At 40.0% G+C, this 21,494-nt stretch overlaps 1 protein-coding gene across 2 annotated transcripts in view; it reads left to right on the top strand.

Moving 5' to 3' along the window:
* Nucleotides 1-21,494, top strand: part of Dpy19l4 (dpy-19 like 4) — a 57,150-nt gene that overhangs the window by 29,133 nt on the left and 6,523 nt on the right. The window contains exons 9-17 of one of the 2 annotated variants that reach the window (XM_021160112.2): nt 473-604; nt 705-803; nt 1,251-1,324; nt 3,285-3,443; nt 5,442-5,561; nt 10,215-10,335; nt 13,481-13,537; nt 14,516-14,598; nt 18,461-18,593. In XM_021160112.2, coding sequence (XP_021015771.1) covers nt 473-604; nt 705-803; nt 1,251-1,324; nt 3,285-3,443; nt 5,442-5,561; nt 10,215-10,335; nt 13,481-13,537; nt 14,516-14,598; nt 18,461-18,593 — 978 coding nt within the window. The remainder of the gene's footprint in view (nt 1-472; nt 605-704; nt 804-1,250; nt 1,325-3,284; nt 3,444-5,441; nt 5,562-10,214; nt 10,336-13,480; nt 13,538-14,515; nt 14,599-18,460; nt 18,594-21,494) is intronic. The other variant, XM_029476299.1, reaches the window with a different exon arrangement.

Raw genomic sequence — 21,494 nt, 5'->3', positions numbered from 1 at the left:
GATGGTTGTGAGCCACCATGTGGTTGCTGGGATTTGAACTCCAGACCTTCGGAAGAGCAGTCGGGTGCTCTTACCCACTGAGCCATCTCACCAGCCCGTGACTTATTTTTTGACACGAGCTCTTGCTGTATAGTCCTAGCTGGACTTTAATCCTTCTGAGTAGGCCTTCCAAGTGCTGGGTTTGCTGACTGTGTACCATAGCTACATAAAGCTGAATTCGTAACAAGAAAACTAACAGAAGTTAAAGTGTGGCTGTGAAGAGTGTTCTTGAGTTTTCGTTTATGATGTTTTAGCTCCTTAACTTTTCTGTAGGGCACTAAGAGGCAAATGTAGAGTTCCTTACATTCGATGGCAATGAAAAGATGGGTTAAACACTTCCTAACACTGCCCTAAATTATAACAGAATATTTACTTACAATTTCTGTTTTTAAAATTAAGTTTACTCTCATTTATTTTATTTTTGTTCTGACAGGTTTATGAAGTATATAAAGTCTACATATTTTCTCTCTTCCTTGGGTATTTACTACAGTTTGAGAATCCAGCTTTATTGGTGTCTCCTTTATTAAGTTTAGTAGGAGCGTTCATGCTTGTTAAGTGCCTTCAGGTAATTAACTTTGCCTTTTGTAAAGAGTAGCCTTACATTTTAGATTGTTAATTTTATACTTCACTTCTTTGTTCATGTGATTTTGTTTTTTCCTTTGTAGCTGAATGGGAAAAAAGGAACTTTTGTGGCTAAAGTAATCAAAGTGTTTGAGTTTTACTTGTTATGTACCCTGCCGGTGACCTTGAATCTTATAGTGAAGGTAAGTACTTGACATTCATGTGCAGGGCAGTTTGAGTAGAGGACTACATTATGCCAGCTTTACTGAGAACCACACGCTAACAAAGGAGTAGAGTGTACACAAAGTTATCCCTAACTGCACTGTGTTTGAAACAAATAACCCAACAGAAACGGCTGGGAGTAAGGCTTATTTGAATCAGCTGTGCTAGGTTGAAATGTTCATACTCTCAAAACACCATTCCATTTTCATGCCTAAGCATGCAGTAAATGTATTCATATTGCAAACTGTGTGCTACTTAATTCACTATTCTTTTAATCAGGCTGTATTTTCTATCATTAGTAATTGGAAATAAGTATACTGTCAAACGCATAGGCATAAGGGTGTATTTCTTTGTTAAAATAATGTTTTCTTCTCTGTAAGAAGAATATCTCACAACTTGGCCATGGTATCTGATTCTCTCTCATCTAGATGTTTGTTCCACACAAAGAAAATGAGCATGTGCTGAAATTTCTTGAAGTCAAATTTGGACTAAATATGACTAAGTAAGTTTCACATTTACAAGTTTATCTCGTATGTAACCTGTAGGAAATAAAAAGCAAGAACACTGGATGGAGGGCGTGTATACTTGGTTACATGTCACTTAGAAAACAGTTTTGGATTTTATATAGAAGATTAGTTTTTAGTTTTGGTTTTGTAGTATTGAGGATAGCCTTCAAGGCCTTGTAGATTATTGGCAGTTTCCTATCACAGAACTGTAATCCCATCCTATAGAATAAATGACATTGATATTTGGAGTGGTGGGCTGGGGAAGGAAGTGTGGGGCCATAGCTCAGTTGGTAGCATGTATGCACAGAACCCCAGTTCTAACCCAGCACTACAGGGGAAACATGGCTAGCATGCTTGGGACCATGGTTTGAATACCTTGAGCAGCAGCATCAATAAATACATTTCTAGTCTTCTAGAAAGTAGATAGACTTAAACCTTAGACAGCACGAGAGTATTTGGTTTATTTATTCTTACAGGTGGATAGATATGTTGTGTATGTGTAAGGAAGCGTGTGTAGAGATTAGCCCCCAAAATATAAGATATTTCGGTAGCAGCATCTTTAATGGTGTTATAGTCCTATTGTCAAAATTTAGCTTATTTTTTAAAATGCAGTCATTTTTGAAATAGACACTTTCGTTCTACCCTTTAACACTTTTTAAATTTTGTTATTTTCTGTGTATAAGTACTTCTGCATATATGATGTGCACCATATGTGTAAATACCCTTGAAGGCCAGAAGACATTGAATCCCCTGGAACTGAAGCTACAGATGGTTGTGAGGCTGAGTGTATGTATGTGCACATCAAGGAGCCCAAGTAGGTCAGGAAAGGGAATTAGATCCCCTGGAACTGGAGTTAAGCAGATTCTGAGCCGACATATGGGTGCTGGGAACCAAGCCCAGGTCCTCTGGAAGAGCAGCTATTAACTGCTGCTATTAACTGCTGAGCCATCTCTTCAAGTGTTCCATGAGTACTTCTTAACATCACTCCATGTCTTACCTGGGGATGTGGCTCAGTGATAGAAGTGCTTGCGTCATTCATGTGCATGAGGCCCTGGGTTTAACCCTCTGCTCAGCAACTGGAAAAATACATTTGCCATTGGACTTTACAGATGGTCACAGCCACTGGATGTCTTAGCTACTCCACAAAATGCTCATGTGAACAACTTAAAGCACTAGCAGGCTTAATTTTGCTCACTGGACTTACAAAAGCAGCCAGTGTTCCTAACCATTGATCCACATCTCCAGCTTTGATTACTTAAGGCATTTTAAGAGGGAGGGAGGGAGGGAGGGAGGGAGGGAAAGAGAGAGAATGAGAATGAATGTGTGTGTGTGTGTGTGTGCCATGCTGTGTATGTATGTTTGTGGAGGTCAAAAGTCAAATTTCAAAGTTTGCTTTCTTCTTATACCATTGCATTGAACTCAGTTTTTCAGGCTCATCAGGAAGTGCCTTTATCTATCAAGTTGTCCTACTGTCTCAGTTTCCTAGATTAGGACTGTTCCTGGTCATTTGTTTCACTGTTTCTGACCCATGGAGTGTTAGGAGGTTAGGAAACAGAGAGAGGAAGGGGAAGGGACAAGGTGCATACTTCAAAGACATATTCCATCCAGTGGCCTACCCCCAGTCAGATTTTGAATCCTTCAAGCTTCTGACCTATGTCAGTTCCTATGGCTTCTACCCCAGAACACTGCTGGTGGGAATGTAACTTTCTGGCCTCAAGCCTGTCTTGAGGGTCGTGATTTACTAACCATGAGTCTGGTAAGGGAAGCAGCAGTGTTTCATCTGTGAACAGTTTAGATGAAGGCATGGGCTTCATTGCAGCCTACCCTTGCTGTTACAAATGAGTAAATTTAGAGAATGTGATTTATCTTTGTTTTTACTGAGATTTTCAAAATACCTTTATGTTCATCAGTTTAAAACACATGAGATGTTAATATCCTGTGTTTTGTCTTTTGTAGGAATTTTACATTGAACTGGCTCCTTTGTCAAGAATCTCTCCAGGCACCATCCCAGGATTTTTTTTTCCGATTGACCCAATCTTCCCTATTGCCATTCTATGTTTTAGTGTTAATTATTTGTCTTCTTTCTATGACACAAGTCTTTTTTAGGCGGATGAGGTAAGTGCTTATAGTAATGAATTGTATTACTAATCACTGTATTTTAAAGATGTAAAACATTTTAAGGTGTGTGTCGGTCGGGTGCTGGGTTTTCAGAACCCAGGGCCTTGTACATGCTGAATATGCTTTGCCTCTAAGCTGTATCCTCATCCAGTGTCCTCTCTTCTCTTCTCTTCTCTTCTCTTCTCTTCTCTTCTCTTCTCTTCTCTTCTCTCTTCAAATAAAGAGACAGGGTTTGGAACTTGGGTGTAGTGCTATGACCGAACCCTTAACTAGCCTACACGGGGCCCTGGGTTTAGCTCTAAGGGGACAGGAAGGAGAGTGAGGGGTTTTCTTGTGCTCCCCAGCATGACCTAGAACTCACAATTTTAAGCAGTTCTCTTGGCTCAGTCTCCAAATCATGTAAGACTATAGGTGTGTGCCCACATCACAACTTTTCAATACTGTATTTATTTTAGAGCATCTAATTCTATTCTTTCTTTATTGGTTATTGTGATGGTTTGAATATTTTTGGCCCAGGGAGTGGCCCTATTAGGCGGTGTGGCCTTGTTGGAGTAGGTGTGTCACTGTGAGTGTGGGCTTAGACCCTCATCCTAGCTGCCTGGAAATCAGTCTTCCTCTAGCAGCCTTCAGATGAAAGATGTTGAACTCTCAGCTCTGCCAGCACCATATCAGCCTGGATGCTGCCATGCTCTTGCCTCAAAGATAATGGACTGAACCTGTAAGCCAGCCCCAATTAAATGTTGTCTATATAAGACTTGCCTTGGTCAAGGTGTCTGTTCACAGCAGTAAATCCCTCACTAAGACGGTCATTATAAATTAATCAGGAAAGCCGATGTTTAGCTTTATACCTCTGAGTATTTATATGGATATATAAGTAATAGATTAAGCTTTTGTATACTCATTTAATAATTTTCTAAAATCTTAATTAAGAATAATATTTTGGATGGCATGGTAGCACATGTCTTTAATCTTAGCACTCAGGAGGCTAAGTCAGGCTCATCTCTGAGTTCAAGGCCAACTTGGTTTACAAAGCAAGTTCCAGGATAGCAAGGGCTACATAGAAAAATCCTGTCTCTGAGGTGGTTTGGGGGATATATATATATATATATATATATATACACACACACACACACATATATGTGTATATATATGTATATATATACACACACATGCACACATCCATACACACACATGTATATATACATATATGAAATAATTTATATATACACATATTATGCATGTGTGTACACATATACATATATAAACATATACATGTAATTTAATTAAAATGAAGCTATTGGTGTGATTTGAAGTTATTTAAAACTTTTCTGAATATAATTGGACATGCCTATAACCTCAGGACATGCCTTTAAACTCAGGAGACTTTGCTAAGAGAATTGTGAGTTCAAAGGCAGCCTGGGTCACTATTTCAAAAAATGAGAAATGAAGGCAAAAAAAGCAAAAACAATAACAAAATATAAATCACTATAAATATACTTGATTCAAATGTTCATTATGCTGTGAAGTATCAGTTCCCAGTCAGTTGATCTACTTTATACAGTGCATGCTCTCTTACCGCTGACAATATATACAGTACTTACTTAGTGTATAAAGACCTATGCTTGGTGACCCCCAGCACTAAAATAAAAGAAAATGTAACGTGAAGCTAGGTATGGTGGCTCACATCTGCAGTCTCAACTCTGTACAGCCTCAGGCAAAAAGAATGGCCTGGGGTAGAGGCAAGCTTAGATACAGACTGTGTTCTAGGCCTGAGCTAGTGGTGTCCAAACAAACAAAAAGAAGATGGTTGTGTATAGCTTTTTATCTTTATAATTTAATTTTGTAGTTTATATTGATTAGCATCACTAGTTCAGAAATAATTGGTCTTAGAAAAAGAAGAAATTCAGTTTTAGGCATAACCTTCAAACGTGATGATGTATTGTTGATTTTTCATGTATATTTTTCCAAATTTACAAAAATGTTTCCTTTATATAGTGGCAAGTCTAAGAAAGAAACTGTAACTCTTGAAGATGGGAGAATTGGAGAAAGGCCAGAAATAATTTATCATGTAATTCACACTCTGTTGCTGGGCTCTCTTGCAATGCTTATGGAAGGGTAAGTGCCCTGCTTGAGCAGTTTGTCATTTTAAAGCTTATCTTTTTTAGAATTTACTTATTGATGTATTAGGTACTTTGTATGCATGTATATCTGGACACCGGAAGGCAGCATCAGACAGATGTGGGCTGCCATGCCGGTGCTGGGAATTGAATTCAGGACCTTTGGAAGAACAGTGAGTGCTCTTAACCATCTCTCCAGCCCACCCTTCCCTTTCATGCTGAGAGCTACTGAGTACATTTAAAGCAGTTTCTAAAACTTTATTTAAGGAAGTATAAACTTTCAGGGCACCAGGCGGTGCTCTTATTCCATTACTTAGGAGGCAGGGGCAGGCAGGTGGATCTTTGCGGCCAGCCTGGTCTGCATAGTGAGCTCTGGAGCAGTCAGGGCTACACAGAGGAACTCAGTCTTGAAAAACAAACAAGCAAAAACTTTTTAGTGGCTAGGGAAATGGCTTATAGATTAAGAGTACTTGCTGCTCTTGCAAAAGACCTTCCCAGTCCCCACCTAAATCAGGTCTCTAAAACCATATGTAAAACTGTAGTTTCAGAGGCTCCAATACTCTCTGCTGGCCTATTCTGGTACATACATATGCTCAAGCAAAACATTAATATACGTAAAATAAATAAAAAATCGTCTAATTTATAAAGATACAAAATTTTAAAATATAAGTGAAATTTAACAAACATTTTTAAAATATAGCAAACTGATATTTAATTATTCATTTATTTATTAAAGAACTATTGAATACCTTCTAAGATTCATGCACTATGCTAAATACTCATAGTATAATGGTAAACAGCATGAACACAGGGTTTGGGTCTACTTTCTGTAACTATTGGCCTATGTTAACTATATAACAAACTAAAGTTATAACTTGGGAAGTGAAGAACGAGTAAATGGTGCTGCGGGAACATTTGGTGTCTGCATATGGCTAGAAAAAATGTTTGAGGGACGGAGTGCTGAGTAAAACTGACCTTGTGAACAGAAGAGAGAAAAGTATCCCAGGCAGAGGGGATCACGTTGCTAAGTTTATAATAGGAAAGCACACAGCTGGGCTGGAGAGATGGCTCAGCGGTTAAGAGCACTGATTGTTCTTCTGAAGGTCCTGAGTTCAAATCCCAGCCACCATGTGATGGCTCATAACCATCTGTAATGGAATCTGATGCCCTCTTCAGGTGTGTCTGAAGTCAGCTACAGTGTACTTACATATAATAATAAAAAATAAATCTTTGAAAAAAAATGAAAGCAGGCACCACATTCTGAAGGGGGTAAGGAGATATGGTGAAGTATAGTGACGTGCAATGGGTCTATAGTAGGCCCACTCTGGTGGGGGTGGGGTGAAGGAGGTGGGTTTGTTTTTTTCTTTATTGCTTTTATTTCTTTTAAGTGGGAAACAAACCGTTGAGACTCTGACTGGTGTATGGACAAGGCAAAGTGTTTACATTTCATTTCTTTCTGGTTATTGTGTTATATTTGTTTATGTTGTGTTTTGTATGTTTAAAATTTGCTAAGGTAAGTATCTGCGTGAAGTCAGTCGTTACTTCACATTTGTATAGTACAATATGCAGGGTGTGTGGTGTGTGGTTCAGTAGCTTCACAGTGTGCCTGTTCAGATAACCCCACCATGACCTCGCTAGGCAATGTTAGCTTGTGGAACGACTGTCATGTATGCAGTCTATTGTTGACAGAAACACCACCATGTAGCATACTACTATTAATATTTAGGTAAGTTATGTCACAGTTACATTGGAGGCGAAGGTACATGGCTCTGTGAGTTCAAGATCTTCATATTGAGTTCTAGGCCAGCCATTGCTACATAGTTGAGACCACTCTCCCATAACAAAACAGAAACAACAATGACAACCCTAAAAACCATATCCTCGTTTGTACGTTTTTAGTTTTCAAACCTCCCTTAGTTTGCTTCTACATAAAATCATGCCAAATTGTTAATAAACTTTATGAAAACCCATTCATTGAGCAGAAGAGTTTTTGTTTTGTTTTGTCTTGAAGCAGTATCCCAAGTCTGATCTTGAATTTGAAATTCTCAAAAATCTGACACTCCCAGACCCCCACCCACCCCTGCACACCTTTGTGCAGTGCTAGGGACTGAACCCAGGACCTTGCACAAGCTAGACAAACAATACACCTAGCTGAAGCAAAGGTTCTAAATCTTTATATGAAAGTCAGTTAGCAAATAAAATGGAATGCCTCTTCAGTTTACGGTAGTAAGTGTTCAGGAATCCTTAAGGCTAGCCCTCCCTACTTTTTTTTTTTTTAATTTTTAATATTTTTATTACATATTTTCCTCAATTACATTTCCAATGCTATCCCAAAAGTCCCCCATAGCGCCCCCCACTTCCCTACCCACCCATTCCCATTCTTTTGGCCCTGGCATTCCCCTATATTGGGGCATATAAAGTTTGCAAGTCCAATGGGCCTCTCTTTCCATTGATGGCCGACTAGGCCATCTTTCGATACATATGCAGCTAGAGACAAGAGCTCCGGGGTTCTGGTTAGTACATCATGTTGTTCCAACTATAGGGTTGCAGATCCCTTTAGCTCCTTGGGTACTTTCTCTAGCTTCTCCATTGGGCCTCCCTACTTTTGAAACCAACTACAAGTTCAGAAGTTTCCTAAAATATTTTTGGGTTCTATTACTAGGACTGACATAATGAGAATAGTCATTGTATTGTGGGCTACCACTTACTTCAGCGAAACAAGGTATATATAATGAGCAGATGAAGAGATACACAGAATAGGGTCTAGGAGAGAGGTAGACTTAGGACTGTACTTCCTGTCACACTGTGGAGATGGGACAGACCATACCTGTTTCTGAGGAGCAGTGCAAACCTGGTGTACACAGGGGACACAGCTGTCAGGGAAACCCAGCTGTGTTCAGTTTCTATTGGTGTTTAGACACAGATGAAGTTGGCTCCCCGTGGCTGACCTTATTCTGAAGCCTCTCCAGAGGTTGAACTGATATTTTGTCGCCCAGGGCCCCAGAATAAATGTACTCTTAGCATGAGTTGTAGGCATGGCATAGCCATCCCATCTCCACAAAGATATTCTTGTCCAGCAGGTGGTCACCTCCTAGGAGTAGGGGCAGAGGCCAGATCCCTCTGTGTGCAAGATTAAACATTTATTCACAATAAGTAAGATGTATGAAAATAAATATGATAAAAGGTAATTTGTGGGGCTGGTGAGATGGCTCAGTGGGTAAGAGCACCCGACTGCTCTTCTGAAGGTCCAGAGTTCAAATCCCAGCAACCACATGGTGGCTCACAACCATCTGCAACAAGATCTGACGCCCTCTTCTAGAGTGTCTGAAGACAGCTATAGTGTACTTACATATAATAAATAAATAAATCTTAAAAAAAAGGTAATTTGTGAGGCTTTTTGCATGATAATTATTATTAAATTATAATTCAAAGCAAAACATATCATTTTCCATTATGTTCCTTTCTTCCTCTATCTCCCTCCATCCTTTCTTATTTTTTTTTTTCTTGTTGTGTTGGGAATTGAATTAAGGCCTTATATATGCTAGACAAATACTCTACTACTGAGCTACATCCCAGTCTTGTCTTCTGTTTACATAAAACAGATTAAAAACTGGGCAAGGTGACCATAGAACTGCAGAAGTAGAGGCAGAAGAGCCAGAAGTTCAAGGTCATTGGCTCGGCTGCACTGCAAATTCCATGCCAGCCTTAATACTTGATACCTTACCTAAAAAATAAAATTAAAAAAAATAATAAGAGGAAAGTCAGGTAGCTCATGCTCTCAGAGGGTGGAAGCTGGAGGATTGCCTTGAGTGTGAAGCCAGCTTTTGACTTTTCTTGTCTCAAAGACAAAAGGAAAAGCTGCTCTTAGTGGCTCATGCCTGTAATCTCAGAAGGCTGAGGCAGGACATTTACTCTAGTAAATGTCAGCCAACTCTACTCGGAAAGACAGTTTGGAAATACTGAGTGAGATCACATTGTGTCAAAAAAAAAAAACAAAGAAAAAAAAAAGAAAAGAAAAGAGGCTTTTGAATGGAGGTGCACACCTTTAATGCCGGCACTTGGAGTCAGAGATTTGTGGATCTGTGAGTTTAATGCTAGCTTGCTCTACACAATGAACCCTTGTCTTCAAAACAAACAGCAATGGGCTGGAGGGATGGCTCAGCAGTTAAGAGCAGTGACTGGCCATCAATTCCTAGCAACTACATGGTGGCTCACAACTATTTGTAATGGGATCTGATGCCCTCTTCTGGTTTATCTAAAGACAGCAACAATGTACATAAAACAAAAAGATAAGTCTTAAAAAAAAACCCAAAAATAAAAAATTGGGTGCTAATCTGTTGCTGAAAACTAGAAGTGAAGATTTTTCATTGTTCATTAATATTTTGTGGATAGTTAAAAGTACTTAGGGGGCTGGAGAGATGGCTCAGCAGGTAAGAGCACCCGACTGCTCTTCCGAAGGTCCTGAGTTCAAATCCCAGCAACCACATGGTGGCTCACAACCATCCCTAACGAGATCTGACTCCCTCTTCTGGTGTGTCTGAAGACAGCTACAGTGTACTTACATATAATAAATAAATAAATCTAAAAAAAAAAGTACTTAGAAAAGAGAAATCAGGTAATAGGATGTGTGATATGTGACTTTTTTTTCCAGCTTGAAATTCATTTGGACTCCTTACGTGTGCATGTTGGCAGCATTTGGTGTATGTTCCCCCGAACTTTGGATGACACTTTTAAAGTGGCTTCGATTAAGAACTGTACACCCAATGTTGTTGGTGAGCCATTGTTATTTTGTGTTTGATACTTGTTTATCTTGCAGTTATACAAAATGTTAGGGCCATAAAGATGGCTCATTGGGGCCTGCCCCACCAAGGTGGCACCAAGGTGGCACCTGCCACCACCAAGCCTGATGATTTGAGTTCCATCCGGGGGCCCCACATGATGGAGGCAGAGAACTGATTCCCACTAGTGGTCTTATGTGCACAGCTGTATGTGTAAGTGTGCACACTGTGACACACACAATTAAATAGATAAATGTAGTCAAATCATTTTAAATGCCGGTAAATGAAACCAAGACAGGGGTGGTGGTGGCTCATACCTTTAATCCTAGTACTCAGAAGGCAGAGACAGATGGATCTTGTGAGTTCGAGGTCAGTTTGGTGTGCAAAGTAGTTCCAAGACAGCCAGGGCTACACAGAGAAACCCTGTCTCAAAAAATAAAAACAAAACAAGAAAACCCCAGGACAACAACAACAACATAAAAACAAGCTATGGGTAGAAAGGTAGACTATGAGAGGTAAACAGCTTTTAAAGTTATGGGTAGAAAGGTAGACTATGAGAGGTAGACAGCTTTTAAACATAAAAACAAGTTATGGGTAGAAAGGTAGACTATGAGAGGTAAACAGCTTTTAAAGTTTTCTTTTCTTGTTCTTGTCCCAGCAGGGTGCCAGACTGGCCTGGGTCTCACTGTATAGTGAGAGATTATCTTGGTCTTTTGAAGATACTACATCTCCCCAACATGAGGATATGCATTGCTAGGGCCTGGACCCAGAGCTTCTTACATGCTAGCTAGGTTCTCTGACAGGTCACCTGTATCCCGGCCCATTGGTTTATTGATTTGTCATTTGTTTTTGAGACAGGGTTGAATGTAGTCCAGGTTAGCCCAGAATTCACTATATGGTTGAGCTCCGGATCTTCCAAATTCTAGATTTATAGGCGTGCACCATCATGCTTAGCTTTTAGGGTTTTGGTGGTGGTGGTTTTGTTTTTGTTTTTATGAGATGGGGTCTTTATCCATCGATTAGGGAATCCTCAAACCCATAGCCATCCTGTGTCAGCTTCTTGGAAGTTGGCTTACAACCAAGAGCACCACCCTCGGCTTATAATGTTCGGTTTAAACAAATGCATTTCAATCTATATAACTTACAAAAGAAAAGGCAAAATTTGAAATGAATCAGTAATATGAGGTGACATTAAATTTTTTTCTAACTGCTCTTATGAATGACAAAAACTATTTGTTTGTTTAAAAATGTTTAAGATAATATTGTAGACTTTATTTCTAAAAGATTTCTTATTGTTGTTACTAAGGGTGACTTTAAACTCCTTGCTCATAGTGATCCTCTGCTTCAGCCTTCTGAAGTCAGAGACACACATTCTATATGGACTTCAGGTTTTAAATATCTTCTTTCTTGACTTTACTTAGATCTATGTATGTTTCCATGTGAAAAGAATTTACACTGTTGTGCTGTGTGCGTAAAATAAAGATAGATAAAATGTTAGAGTTAGGTGTAATAGAACTGGGGCAGTTGAGAAAGGAAGATTCCAGTTTGGGATCAGCCTTGGCACACAGCAAGATCCTATCTACAAAACCGAGCAGATGAGGGGAAACGGTGGAGTATGGCTCAGTGAAATGCTTGTCTCTCATTCCTGAGGATTCCATTTGGATCCCACAAGGGGAAGAATAGTGCCTGATGCTGTAGAGTGCTTTTACTTGGCAGGGGAAATTTCATGATGAGGGTGGATTTCTCTTAGTGAGGTTTAACCACTGTGTCTGGATGTCCTAACCCCTGTTATTTCCCCAAATGTAGGAATCTGGACAGAATTATTTGTGCTGTGGGAAAGAAGGAGTTCATAGTTTCTAACAGTTTTGAAGGAGAGGAAACAACAAGCAGACCCCCACCACACGTAGACTAGGAAAAACATGTTTGGGCAAAAAGATGATCAATTATGTTAAACAGTGATCTTCTTATATTTTCTCCAGTCTTCGTTCCAGAATTTACATTTTCTCATTTTAACACAGTATGGTGATCTATGATAGCTATTTTGCCTGTGTGGTTTTAGTGCCTTTTGCTGTTACCTTTTCATGCTAATTCATAATTATTTGTAAGCTTCTTATAACATAGGACTCTGACAGAGTTTCACATATGATTGGGGCTAGAGAAATGACTCAACAGTCAGGAGCATGAACTGCTCCTACAGAGGACCCACGTTATCCTCCGAGTAGCACATCAGGTGTCCTGCAACCATCTGTAAGCCCATCTCCAGGGAACCTGATGCTGTCCACCTGTCCTAGACACCGCATATGTATGTGAGAGATACACACTCATACAGAAACTAGAATAAGTCTTGAAAAAGTTTACATGTTATTTGCTATTGGAAATACCTCTCTGGAGGTAATGTTTTCTAGTTTGTTCCATGAAACAGACTCACTTAATGTAATAAACTCACACTGGCCTCACATCCTCACTCCTCCTGACTATCTCAGTTACAGGCAACCATAAATTCAGATCAACTAAGCACTAGTTTCTTTAATTTCTTTTTAAAGTTATTTTCTTTATTTAGAGACAGAATCTCTCTATGTAGTCCAGATTGTCCTTAAACTTGCAGACATTCTCTTGCCTCTGGCTCCGGAGTGCTGAGATTAAAGGCATGTGCCACATGTGTGCATGAGCCAGTGGACATAACAAAAGAGTGTTATAGTGTGTTGTGAGCCACCATTCTGATGCTAGGGATTGACCCTGGTTCTCTGCAAGAACACAATAAATACTCTTCAACTGTTGAGCCATCTCTCTGGCACCAAGCACTAATTTTGTTTGGTTTTGTTTATGATGGAATCTTACTGTGTAGCCCTGATTGGCCTAGAACTCAGTCTCTAGACCAAGTAGCCTTCAACTCAGATCCGTGTGCTTCTGCCTCCCAAGTGCTGGGGTTAGAGGCATGTGTCACTGTCCCACTCCTTGACCATCTGCCTTATATAGCAAATACTTTCACCAACACCTCAGTTTGTCTGAAGCACAGCAGCCTTCACTCAGTTCACTTTGAACTAGATTCATGTTAATGTCAGTCTAAGCCAATGCTAATAGATCTAGCATATATTCTAAAATGTGTCCACCCATAACTCTTTTTGTTTTATTATTTTAGGCTCTTATTCTGAGCATGGCGGTACCCACTATTATAGGTCTTAGTTTGTGGAAAGAGGTAAGAGATTTTATATTATGAAAATGTATTTATCTATAAGGTTATAAATTTATGTATGTGTGTAGGAAGCTTCTATCAAGACACCTCACTAACAAAGCTGATGTCCTTAAAGTTGCTGCCATTGCTTCCTAACAAGATAGCCAAAACGTTCTCTCCCTCCCTCCCCCAACCTCCCCCTCTTTCTCTTTCTTTCACTCTGGCTGTCCTGGAATTCACTATGTAGACCAGCCTGACCTCCAATTCATAGAGATCTGTTTGTTGCTGCCTCCTGGGTGCTGGGATTAAAGACATGTACCACCAACTTCTCCCCAAACATTTTTTAAATTTACTTACTCATGTATTTTATGTATATGAGTACTCATTTCCTTGTTATCTTTTGAGACAATGTCTCATTATGTAGCCCAGGCTGACGTTGAATTTATGGTAATCCTCTTAACTCAGCATCTCAAGTGCTGGGATTATACAAGTATTCTATCACATCCAGCCTAAAACAGTTTAGAATGTAATCTAATGCAGTTTTCTTCAGTCTAATGCCATTGTAAAGTCTTACCATAATTGACAAAACTTGAATAAGTAGGTCTTAATATTTAAATATATTTTGGTAACTCCAATTTTAATATCTGTAAAATGAAATAATTTTTTGGCTTAACATAATATATCAGGAAACAAATTGCCAATCAACCTGCAAAATATTTGTCCTGGAATTTTTAAATTTACTATGTCTATACATGAACACTAAAACCGATGTTATAGTGTTATAGTGTTGTTTGGTAATAATATTAGTTACTCCACCTAAGCAGTGAGTAACTATAAAATTATAATTATTCCGGTTGTAAAGATGACCAGGTCAGTGAAGAGAACAGCAATGTGGCAATGTTGACATGTCAACATGCTTCAAGTTGGTCTTTTGGAATACTTTGAAACAGTTTTCAGCTTTCCAGTTACTTACACCTCTGGGTGTTTTGTTTTGTGTTTTAGTTTTTTCCACGATTAATTACAGAATTAACAGAACTACAGGAATTCTATGATCCAGATACAGTGGAACTTATGACCTGGATAAAGTAAGGACAAAATTGCTCAAGACTATTGTTAACTGTCATTAACTAGTCTTTGCATGCTGTCTCATGAATTCGGGGACAATAATGAATGAACTGTTCTTTGTAAACTCAGGAATCATTACTTTGTAATTCTAATTTTATAAGTAAACTCATCTTAATGTTGAAACAACCTTGGTAAGTGTGAGAGTGGCAGTTGGAGACCCTTTCTTCCACACAGCAGCAATGTGGACTCCAGACACCCTTGACCTACTCAGAAGTGAAGGTGGATAATTCAGGGACTCAGAAAAGGCTGTATTGCCAGGAAAAGCATGTTAGCTCTTGGTTAGAAACAACCATAGCCATGAAAGTCTAGGTAGTTAATCTGAGTTTGTAGCAATGGGTCTGAGTTCATATGGGCTAGAACTTGATTCGGGAAATCCAGGGTATTGACGTGTTCATGAAAAGTAGTCCTGAGTCGGTTTCTTCTCAACTCAGGTTCTATGGAATTCCATAAAGAAATTCATGAAACCCTGAAATAACACATGAGAAAGTAATTCAGCAGAGCAAGTATCAGCTATTGTTTGTAATCAACAGTGGAGTTGGACTTTAGCAATTTCTAATAATTTGTGTTGTTTCATTTTTGGCATATAGCAAATTATCATAAAACTTAATGATAATAAGCAATCAGTGAAAAATGTTTTACACATTTTTGTGGATCAGCGAGTGGTAACAGTGGAGAAGATTTCTCTGGTCTCGGCCACCTCAGGCAGGGCTGGGTAATCTGGCATGGCCTCTTTGGCTTGTCTTTGTTTGGCTAGTTGTCACCGGAAATCAGGCTAACTTGACCTCTGGTCTCGTGGTATGTGCACCTGTTTATGAAGTAGTAGCTAGAGAATTCCCAAGAGCAAATAGAGTGGGCACAGTTCAGTGTAAACCACACTGTCTGTACTATTTTGCGTATCTTAGGGTTTCTAGTGCTGGGGTGAAACACCATGACCAAAAGCAGCTTGGGGAGGAAAGGGTTTATTTCAGTTACACTTTTTGGTTTTTTTTGTTTTTTCGAGACAGGGTTTCTCTGTATAGTCCTGGCTGTCCTGGAACTCACTTTGTAGACCAGGCTGGCCTCGAACTCAGAAATCCGCCTGCCTCTGCCTCTGCCTCTGGGATTAAAGGCGTGCGCCACCACGCCCGGCGTTCAGTTACACTTTTATATCACAGTCCAGCCTTGAAGCAAGTCAGAACAGACAGGAATCTGCAGATAGGAGCTCCATCAGCCACGGAGGACTGCTGCTTACTGACTGTTGCCCATGGCTTGCTCAGCTTGCTTTCTTAAAGCACCCAGGACTACCAGCCCAGGAATAGCCCCTCACCCAGTGAACTGGGTCCACCCACGTCAATTATGAACCAGAGACTAGCCTAGAGGCCAATCGTATGGAGACCTTTTCTCAGTTAAGAGTCCTTCTTCCCAGATGTGTCTCTAACTTGTGTTGACATGAGACTAGCCAGCACATACAGCTACTTGTCCCATTGATGAAGCAGACCACATGGCAAAGATCAGCATTTGCCTCAGTATCAATGGCTGCGAGAATTACTGCAGCCATTCTTGTGATCAGTTTATCCCTGGTAGAGACTTCCAAATAACTTTGTTTAAACTTGTTAAAGACAAAATACAAAAAACAGATAAAGCCTTTTTTAAAAGTCCTAGAAGAACAAACCTTGTGACGCTGAGTACTTGGGAGACAGAGGCATGGGGCATCACTGTAAGTCTGAGACCAGCCAGAGCTACAGAGTGAGACCCCCGGTGGTGCTGGTTGTTGTTTTTATGACATGGAAAATAAAGGAGATGGAACTGAAAAATATTTAAAGGAATGACAGGTTCATTTATAGAATGAATGCATAAAAGTGAGACTAGGTTTTATAATGAGGTCTTAACTTCTATAAAGACATTCCATATTTTTTTAGATTACCTTAACCATTGCTACTAAGACTTAATGTGAGTCATAGCTGCTAGTGGGGAGCATGACAATACACTATTATGTTGTCACAAACAACAAAGGCAGCTACATCCTTTGTGTGATTTACCAAAACTAGGCGGTAGTGATGTTCTCAGAAGGCAGAGGCAGGCAGATCTCTGTTAGTTCAAATCCATCCTGGTCTACAGAGCAAGTTCCAGGACAGCCAGGACTATACAGAAGAACCCTGTCTTGAAACACCCCTCCCTACCCACCCCTCACTGCCCCCTCACCAAAAAAAAAAAAGGAGGGGGGGGCTGGAGAGATGGCTCAATGGTTAAGAGTACTGACTGGTCCTAAGTTCAAGTCCCAGCAACCACATGGTGGCTCACAACCATCTGTAATGAGGTCTGACACCCTCTTCTGGAGTGTCTGAAGACAGCTACAGTGTACTTACATATAATAAATAAATAAATCTTAAAAAAAAAATAAAAAGAAGAGAAAAAGAAAAAGAAGCACAGCAAAAGCCTGAACAATTAGATGCTAGATAATTAGATATTTATCTGTGTGTAATTATTTTGTCTAAAGTCTGTTTCCTTATTCCCGAGTCTTCTGTTAGGACAGTGGCCAGCCAGGTACTGTTCCTTTTCTTTTAGCGCTTATCTCTGTGTGTACTACGTAGTAGCCAGATGCTGAATAGTGCATACTTGGAGTGAATAGATCAGTTAGGCTTGGCTGGAGGTACAGCTCAGAGGTAGAATGAGTGTGTGCATGTGTGTGCCACAGCATGTGTGTAAAACTCAGAGGGCAGTTGACAGGTGTAAGTTCTTTCTAGTGTATGTATGGGTTCTAGGACTCAAACTCACATCATCACATTTGGCAGCAAACACCTTTGCCTGCTGAATCCTTTCTCCAGCCGGAAGTTCATCCTAGCACGGCAAGGCGGACGGAAGGAACTTGCTTGCTGGTTTCCTACCCTTTAAGTGGCTCCTGAGAGTTTGTAGTGGACTCAGTGTGGCATCGTCTACACTGCTATCAGGAGACAGAGGAGCAGGAGGGTGAATAGATGTCGAAGGATTTGAGTTATGTGCGATTAGTGTTGCAGAACCTGAGTGTGAGAACTAGCCACCCTATCTGATATAGTATATTCTTCCTTTCTTTTTTCTTTTTTTTTTTTTTTTTTTTTTTTTTTTTTTCGAGACAGGGTTTCTCTGTATAGCCCTGGCCCTGGAAGTCACTTTGTAGACCAGGCTGTCCTCGAACTCAGAAATCCGCCTGCCTCTGCCTCTTAAGTGCTGGGATTAAAGGCGTGCGCCACCACTGCCCGGCCCTCTTTCTTTTTTCTTTACTTTTCCTTTTTTTTTTTTTTTTTTTGAGATCTGCCTGTCTCTGTCTCCCAGGTGTTTGGGATTAAAGGCCTGTGCCACCATGCCCGACATATTCTTGTTTCTTCCCTCCACTCCTCCTCCTTTTTAAATTCATTTTATTTATATGAGTATAATATAGCTATTTTCAGACACACCAGAACAGGGTATCGGTCCTGTTACAGATGGTTGTGAACTACCATGTGGTTACTGGGAATTGAAATCAGGACCTCTGGAAGAGCAGTTAGTGCTCTTTGTCTTTTTGGGGTTTTTTTTGGGGGGGGGTTGTTGTTTTTTTTCGAGATAGGGTTTCTCTGGATAGCCCTGGCTGTTCTGGAACTCACTGCCTGGCCCAATCCCTTTGTTAAAAAAAAACAATGTGTATCTTCAGTGTTTAAAACAGCTGCTAGCATATAATAGAATGCTTTTCAATGAACACATAAGTTAAATGGACGGCGTTGACTTTGAAATCTCAGTGTGCTTGTACATTGGGAATTGTTGGATTTTAGAGTTGGTATAAACCAATGATCTTAGTAGCATAATTATGAGATGGCCTTTGGTTCTTTTCAGGAGGCAAGCTCCAGTTGCAGCTGTGTTCGCAGGAAGCCCACAGTTGATGGCTGTGATTAAGCTGTGTACTGGGTGGACAGTGACAAGCCTGCCACTGTACAGCGATGACGACCTTCTCCAGAGAAATGAAAACGTGAGGCACTTCATCTACAGTTGGATCTTCTAAAAATAACACTACAATTTAATCTGTTCTATGATGGTACATGGTTCCTGATAGCTAGCAAAATGCAATTTTATAATTCACTTGAGTTTTTAAAAGTTGTCGGTAGGTTGAGACAGAGGCACTGTGAGCTTGATGCCAGCCTGTGCTTCATCATCAGTTTCAGACTAGCCAGAGCTATGGATATATGGCAGAACCACCTCAAAAATGAAAAGCAGAAAAAGAAAAAGCAGGTAAAGGTTGTGTGATCAAGAGAAAAATCCAAGATTAAAATATTAAATTCTTCATTTTGTGAAGAGTGTCACTAGTTTTTGCGAAAGGTATTTTCATAATGCTGTTAGAGACACTGATGGATAATATTTCAGAAAGGGCAGCCATCCTTTCAAAGTTATGGTTCTCAAAATTACTGAAGGAAACCTGTCAGTTCATGTCTTAATACACGTTGTCTTTCCAAAGCTGTCCTGTTGCTGATAAAACAAAAATGTAATTTAAGGTGGGTCAGTGAGTAGTGCCTTTGCTGTGGGAGTCCAGGGGCCTAAGTTTGGATCCATAGCACCCATGTAAGAGCCAAGTGTGGCAGGCAGCACGCGCCTCTAATCCCAGTGCGGGGAGGCTGACAGCAGGTCCCTGAGGCTTGATGACCAGACATTTTAGTCAAGTCAGGGAGTTGTACGTTGATTAAGACTCTCAAATATAAGATGGAGAAAAATTGAGTGAGTCAGCTGTTCACTCCTGTTCCCCCTCTCCGCCTCCGCCCCCCGCCCATGAGAACACACATTACTATTTTGATTTAGCCAGGAACGTCTAGCATTCATATAATCCTAGCTGGTTGGGCAATGGAGGCATGAGGATAGCAATTTCATTATCAAACTAGGGAATAAGCAATTGCTTTGAAAAAAAAAAAAAAAAAAAAGACCTGAAAAAGTCAGTGGTACTGTTTGCTTGCCATTCAGAAGTTCCTGAGTTCAATTCTTTGTACTGCAAAAATCAGCCTGCCAGCCAGCCAGCCAGCTAACCAACCTGTAGGGTTTCTTATGTTTTATTTTATTGGTATTGGCTTTTAAGGATAATTCTGTATAACATTAGAATGATACCTAATTAATTTGATTTAAAGATGTGTAATTTTGATTGTTATGGATTTAAATGATAAATCTATATATATGAAAAGTTACTGATCACTTGAACTGGGATTCTCCATATTTTCATTCTTTCATCTTTTCTTTTTTTCTTTGAGACAGGGTTTCTCTGTGTAGCCCTGGCTGTCCTGGAACTCTTTTGACCAGGCTGGCCTCAAACTCAGAGATTCTCCTGACTCTTCCTCCTGAGTGCAAGGATTGACCACCACTACCCAGCTTTATTTTCTTTTTCTATTTGTGAAAATATCATATGATTTTTAAGTAAATTCTGAGCTTAAAAAAAAAAGTTTAGCAATGTAAGGCTAAGAAAGAACCTAGACTTTGGATATATATAGGAGTAACGAGATACCTGTGCTGCTGGTCCTGCTGGCTGAGGCAGGAGGATCACTAAGTTCAAACCAATCACCATAGGGACAGCCTCAAAAATATAGGTGAGGCCCCATCTTCCATAGCTGCAAAACAAAATTCAGACAGAAGGGGCTAGAGAGGTGGCTCAGTGGGTTAAGAGCACTGGCTGCTGTTCCAATGGACCTGTGTTTTTTTTGTTTTTGGTTTTTTATTTTTTGGGGGGGTTTTCGAGACAGAGTTTCTTTGTATAGCCCTGGCTGTCCTGGAAGTCACTTTGTAGACCAGGCTGGCCTTGAACTCAGAAATCCGCCTACCTCTGCCTCCAGAGTGCTGGGATTAAAGGCAGGCACCACCTATTCCCAGCATCCATATGGCAGCCCACAACTGTCTGTAACTCCAGTGCTAGGGGATCCAGTGTTCTCTTTTGACCTTAACAGGTATCAGGCATGTACTTGTACACAAAAGGCATGCAGGCAAGCATTCATACACATAAAAATAATAAATAATTTTTAAAAATGTATCAAAAACCACTTTCTGGTAGGTGGTGCATACCTTTAACTTCAGAATTCAGAGAAGCAGAGACAGAGGTTTGCTGTGAGTTTGAGGTCAGTCTGGCCTGCCTGCATGGTGAGTTCCAGGACGGTCAGGGCCCTGTCTCAAAAAACAAAAAAACAAACAAACAAGCAAAATTGACTGTAAAATTATATTTCTGAACTCAAAAGTTAGTTCTGTGCATTCCCTTAAGTAAGTTCCTGCATCTGGAAATGATAGTAATAGTTCCACTTCCTACTTAGGAAAATTAAATGACTAAACCATAGTACATGACGAAAACTTCAAAGTTAACTTGTGTATTTTAATAAAGACAATTTTTTTTTTGTAGTTAGAAGTAGAGTCTCAAGTTGTGTATATAGTCAGTTAGCCTTGAACTCATGACCCTCCTGCCTCAACACCCTCAAGTACTAGGATTGTAGGAGTGTTCCACTGTGCTTAGAATGCACTATTAAATTGTAATTGTATGTACATGCATGTACATACTCATCCAGCACAAAGAGTCCAAAGGCAGGATAGTCAGTCCTGCTTAACAGAAATGTAAGAATCCACCATACATTATATTATTCTATTTGATGTTGGCATTGAAGACTGATGATCTGCTTCTTACAAAATGGGATGTGTCGGATCACATGCTGAAAAATACCACCAACCAAGAAATGTGTGTGACTGACGATAGAGCTAGAAAATGACGCTAAGTGGTGGTGGCACATGTCTTTAATCCAGCACTGGAGAGGTGGAGGCAGGCAGATCTCTGTGAATTTGAGTCCAGCCTGGTCTACACACACACACACACACACACACACCAGCCTGGTCTACACACACACACACACACACACAC

The sequence above is a fragment of the Mus caroli genome, chromosome 4, assembly GCF_900094665.2.
Source record: "Mus caroli chromosome 4, CAROLI_EIJ_v1.1, whole genome shotgun sequence".
NCBI lineage: Eukaryota > Metazoa > Chordata > Mammalia > Rodentia > Muridae > Mus > Mus caroli.
Note: the sequence above shows the minus strand (reverse complement) of the source record. Positions and strands in the feature narration are given on the sequence as shown.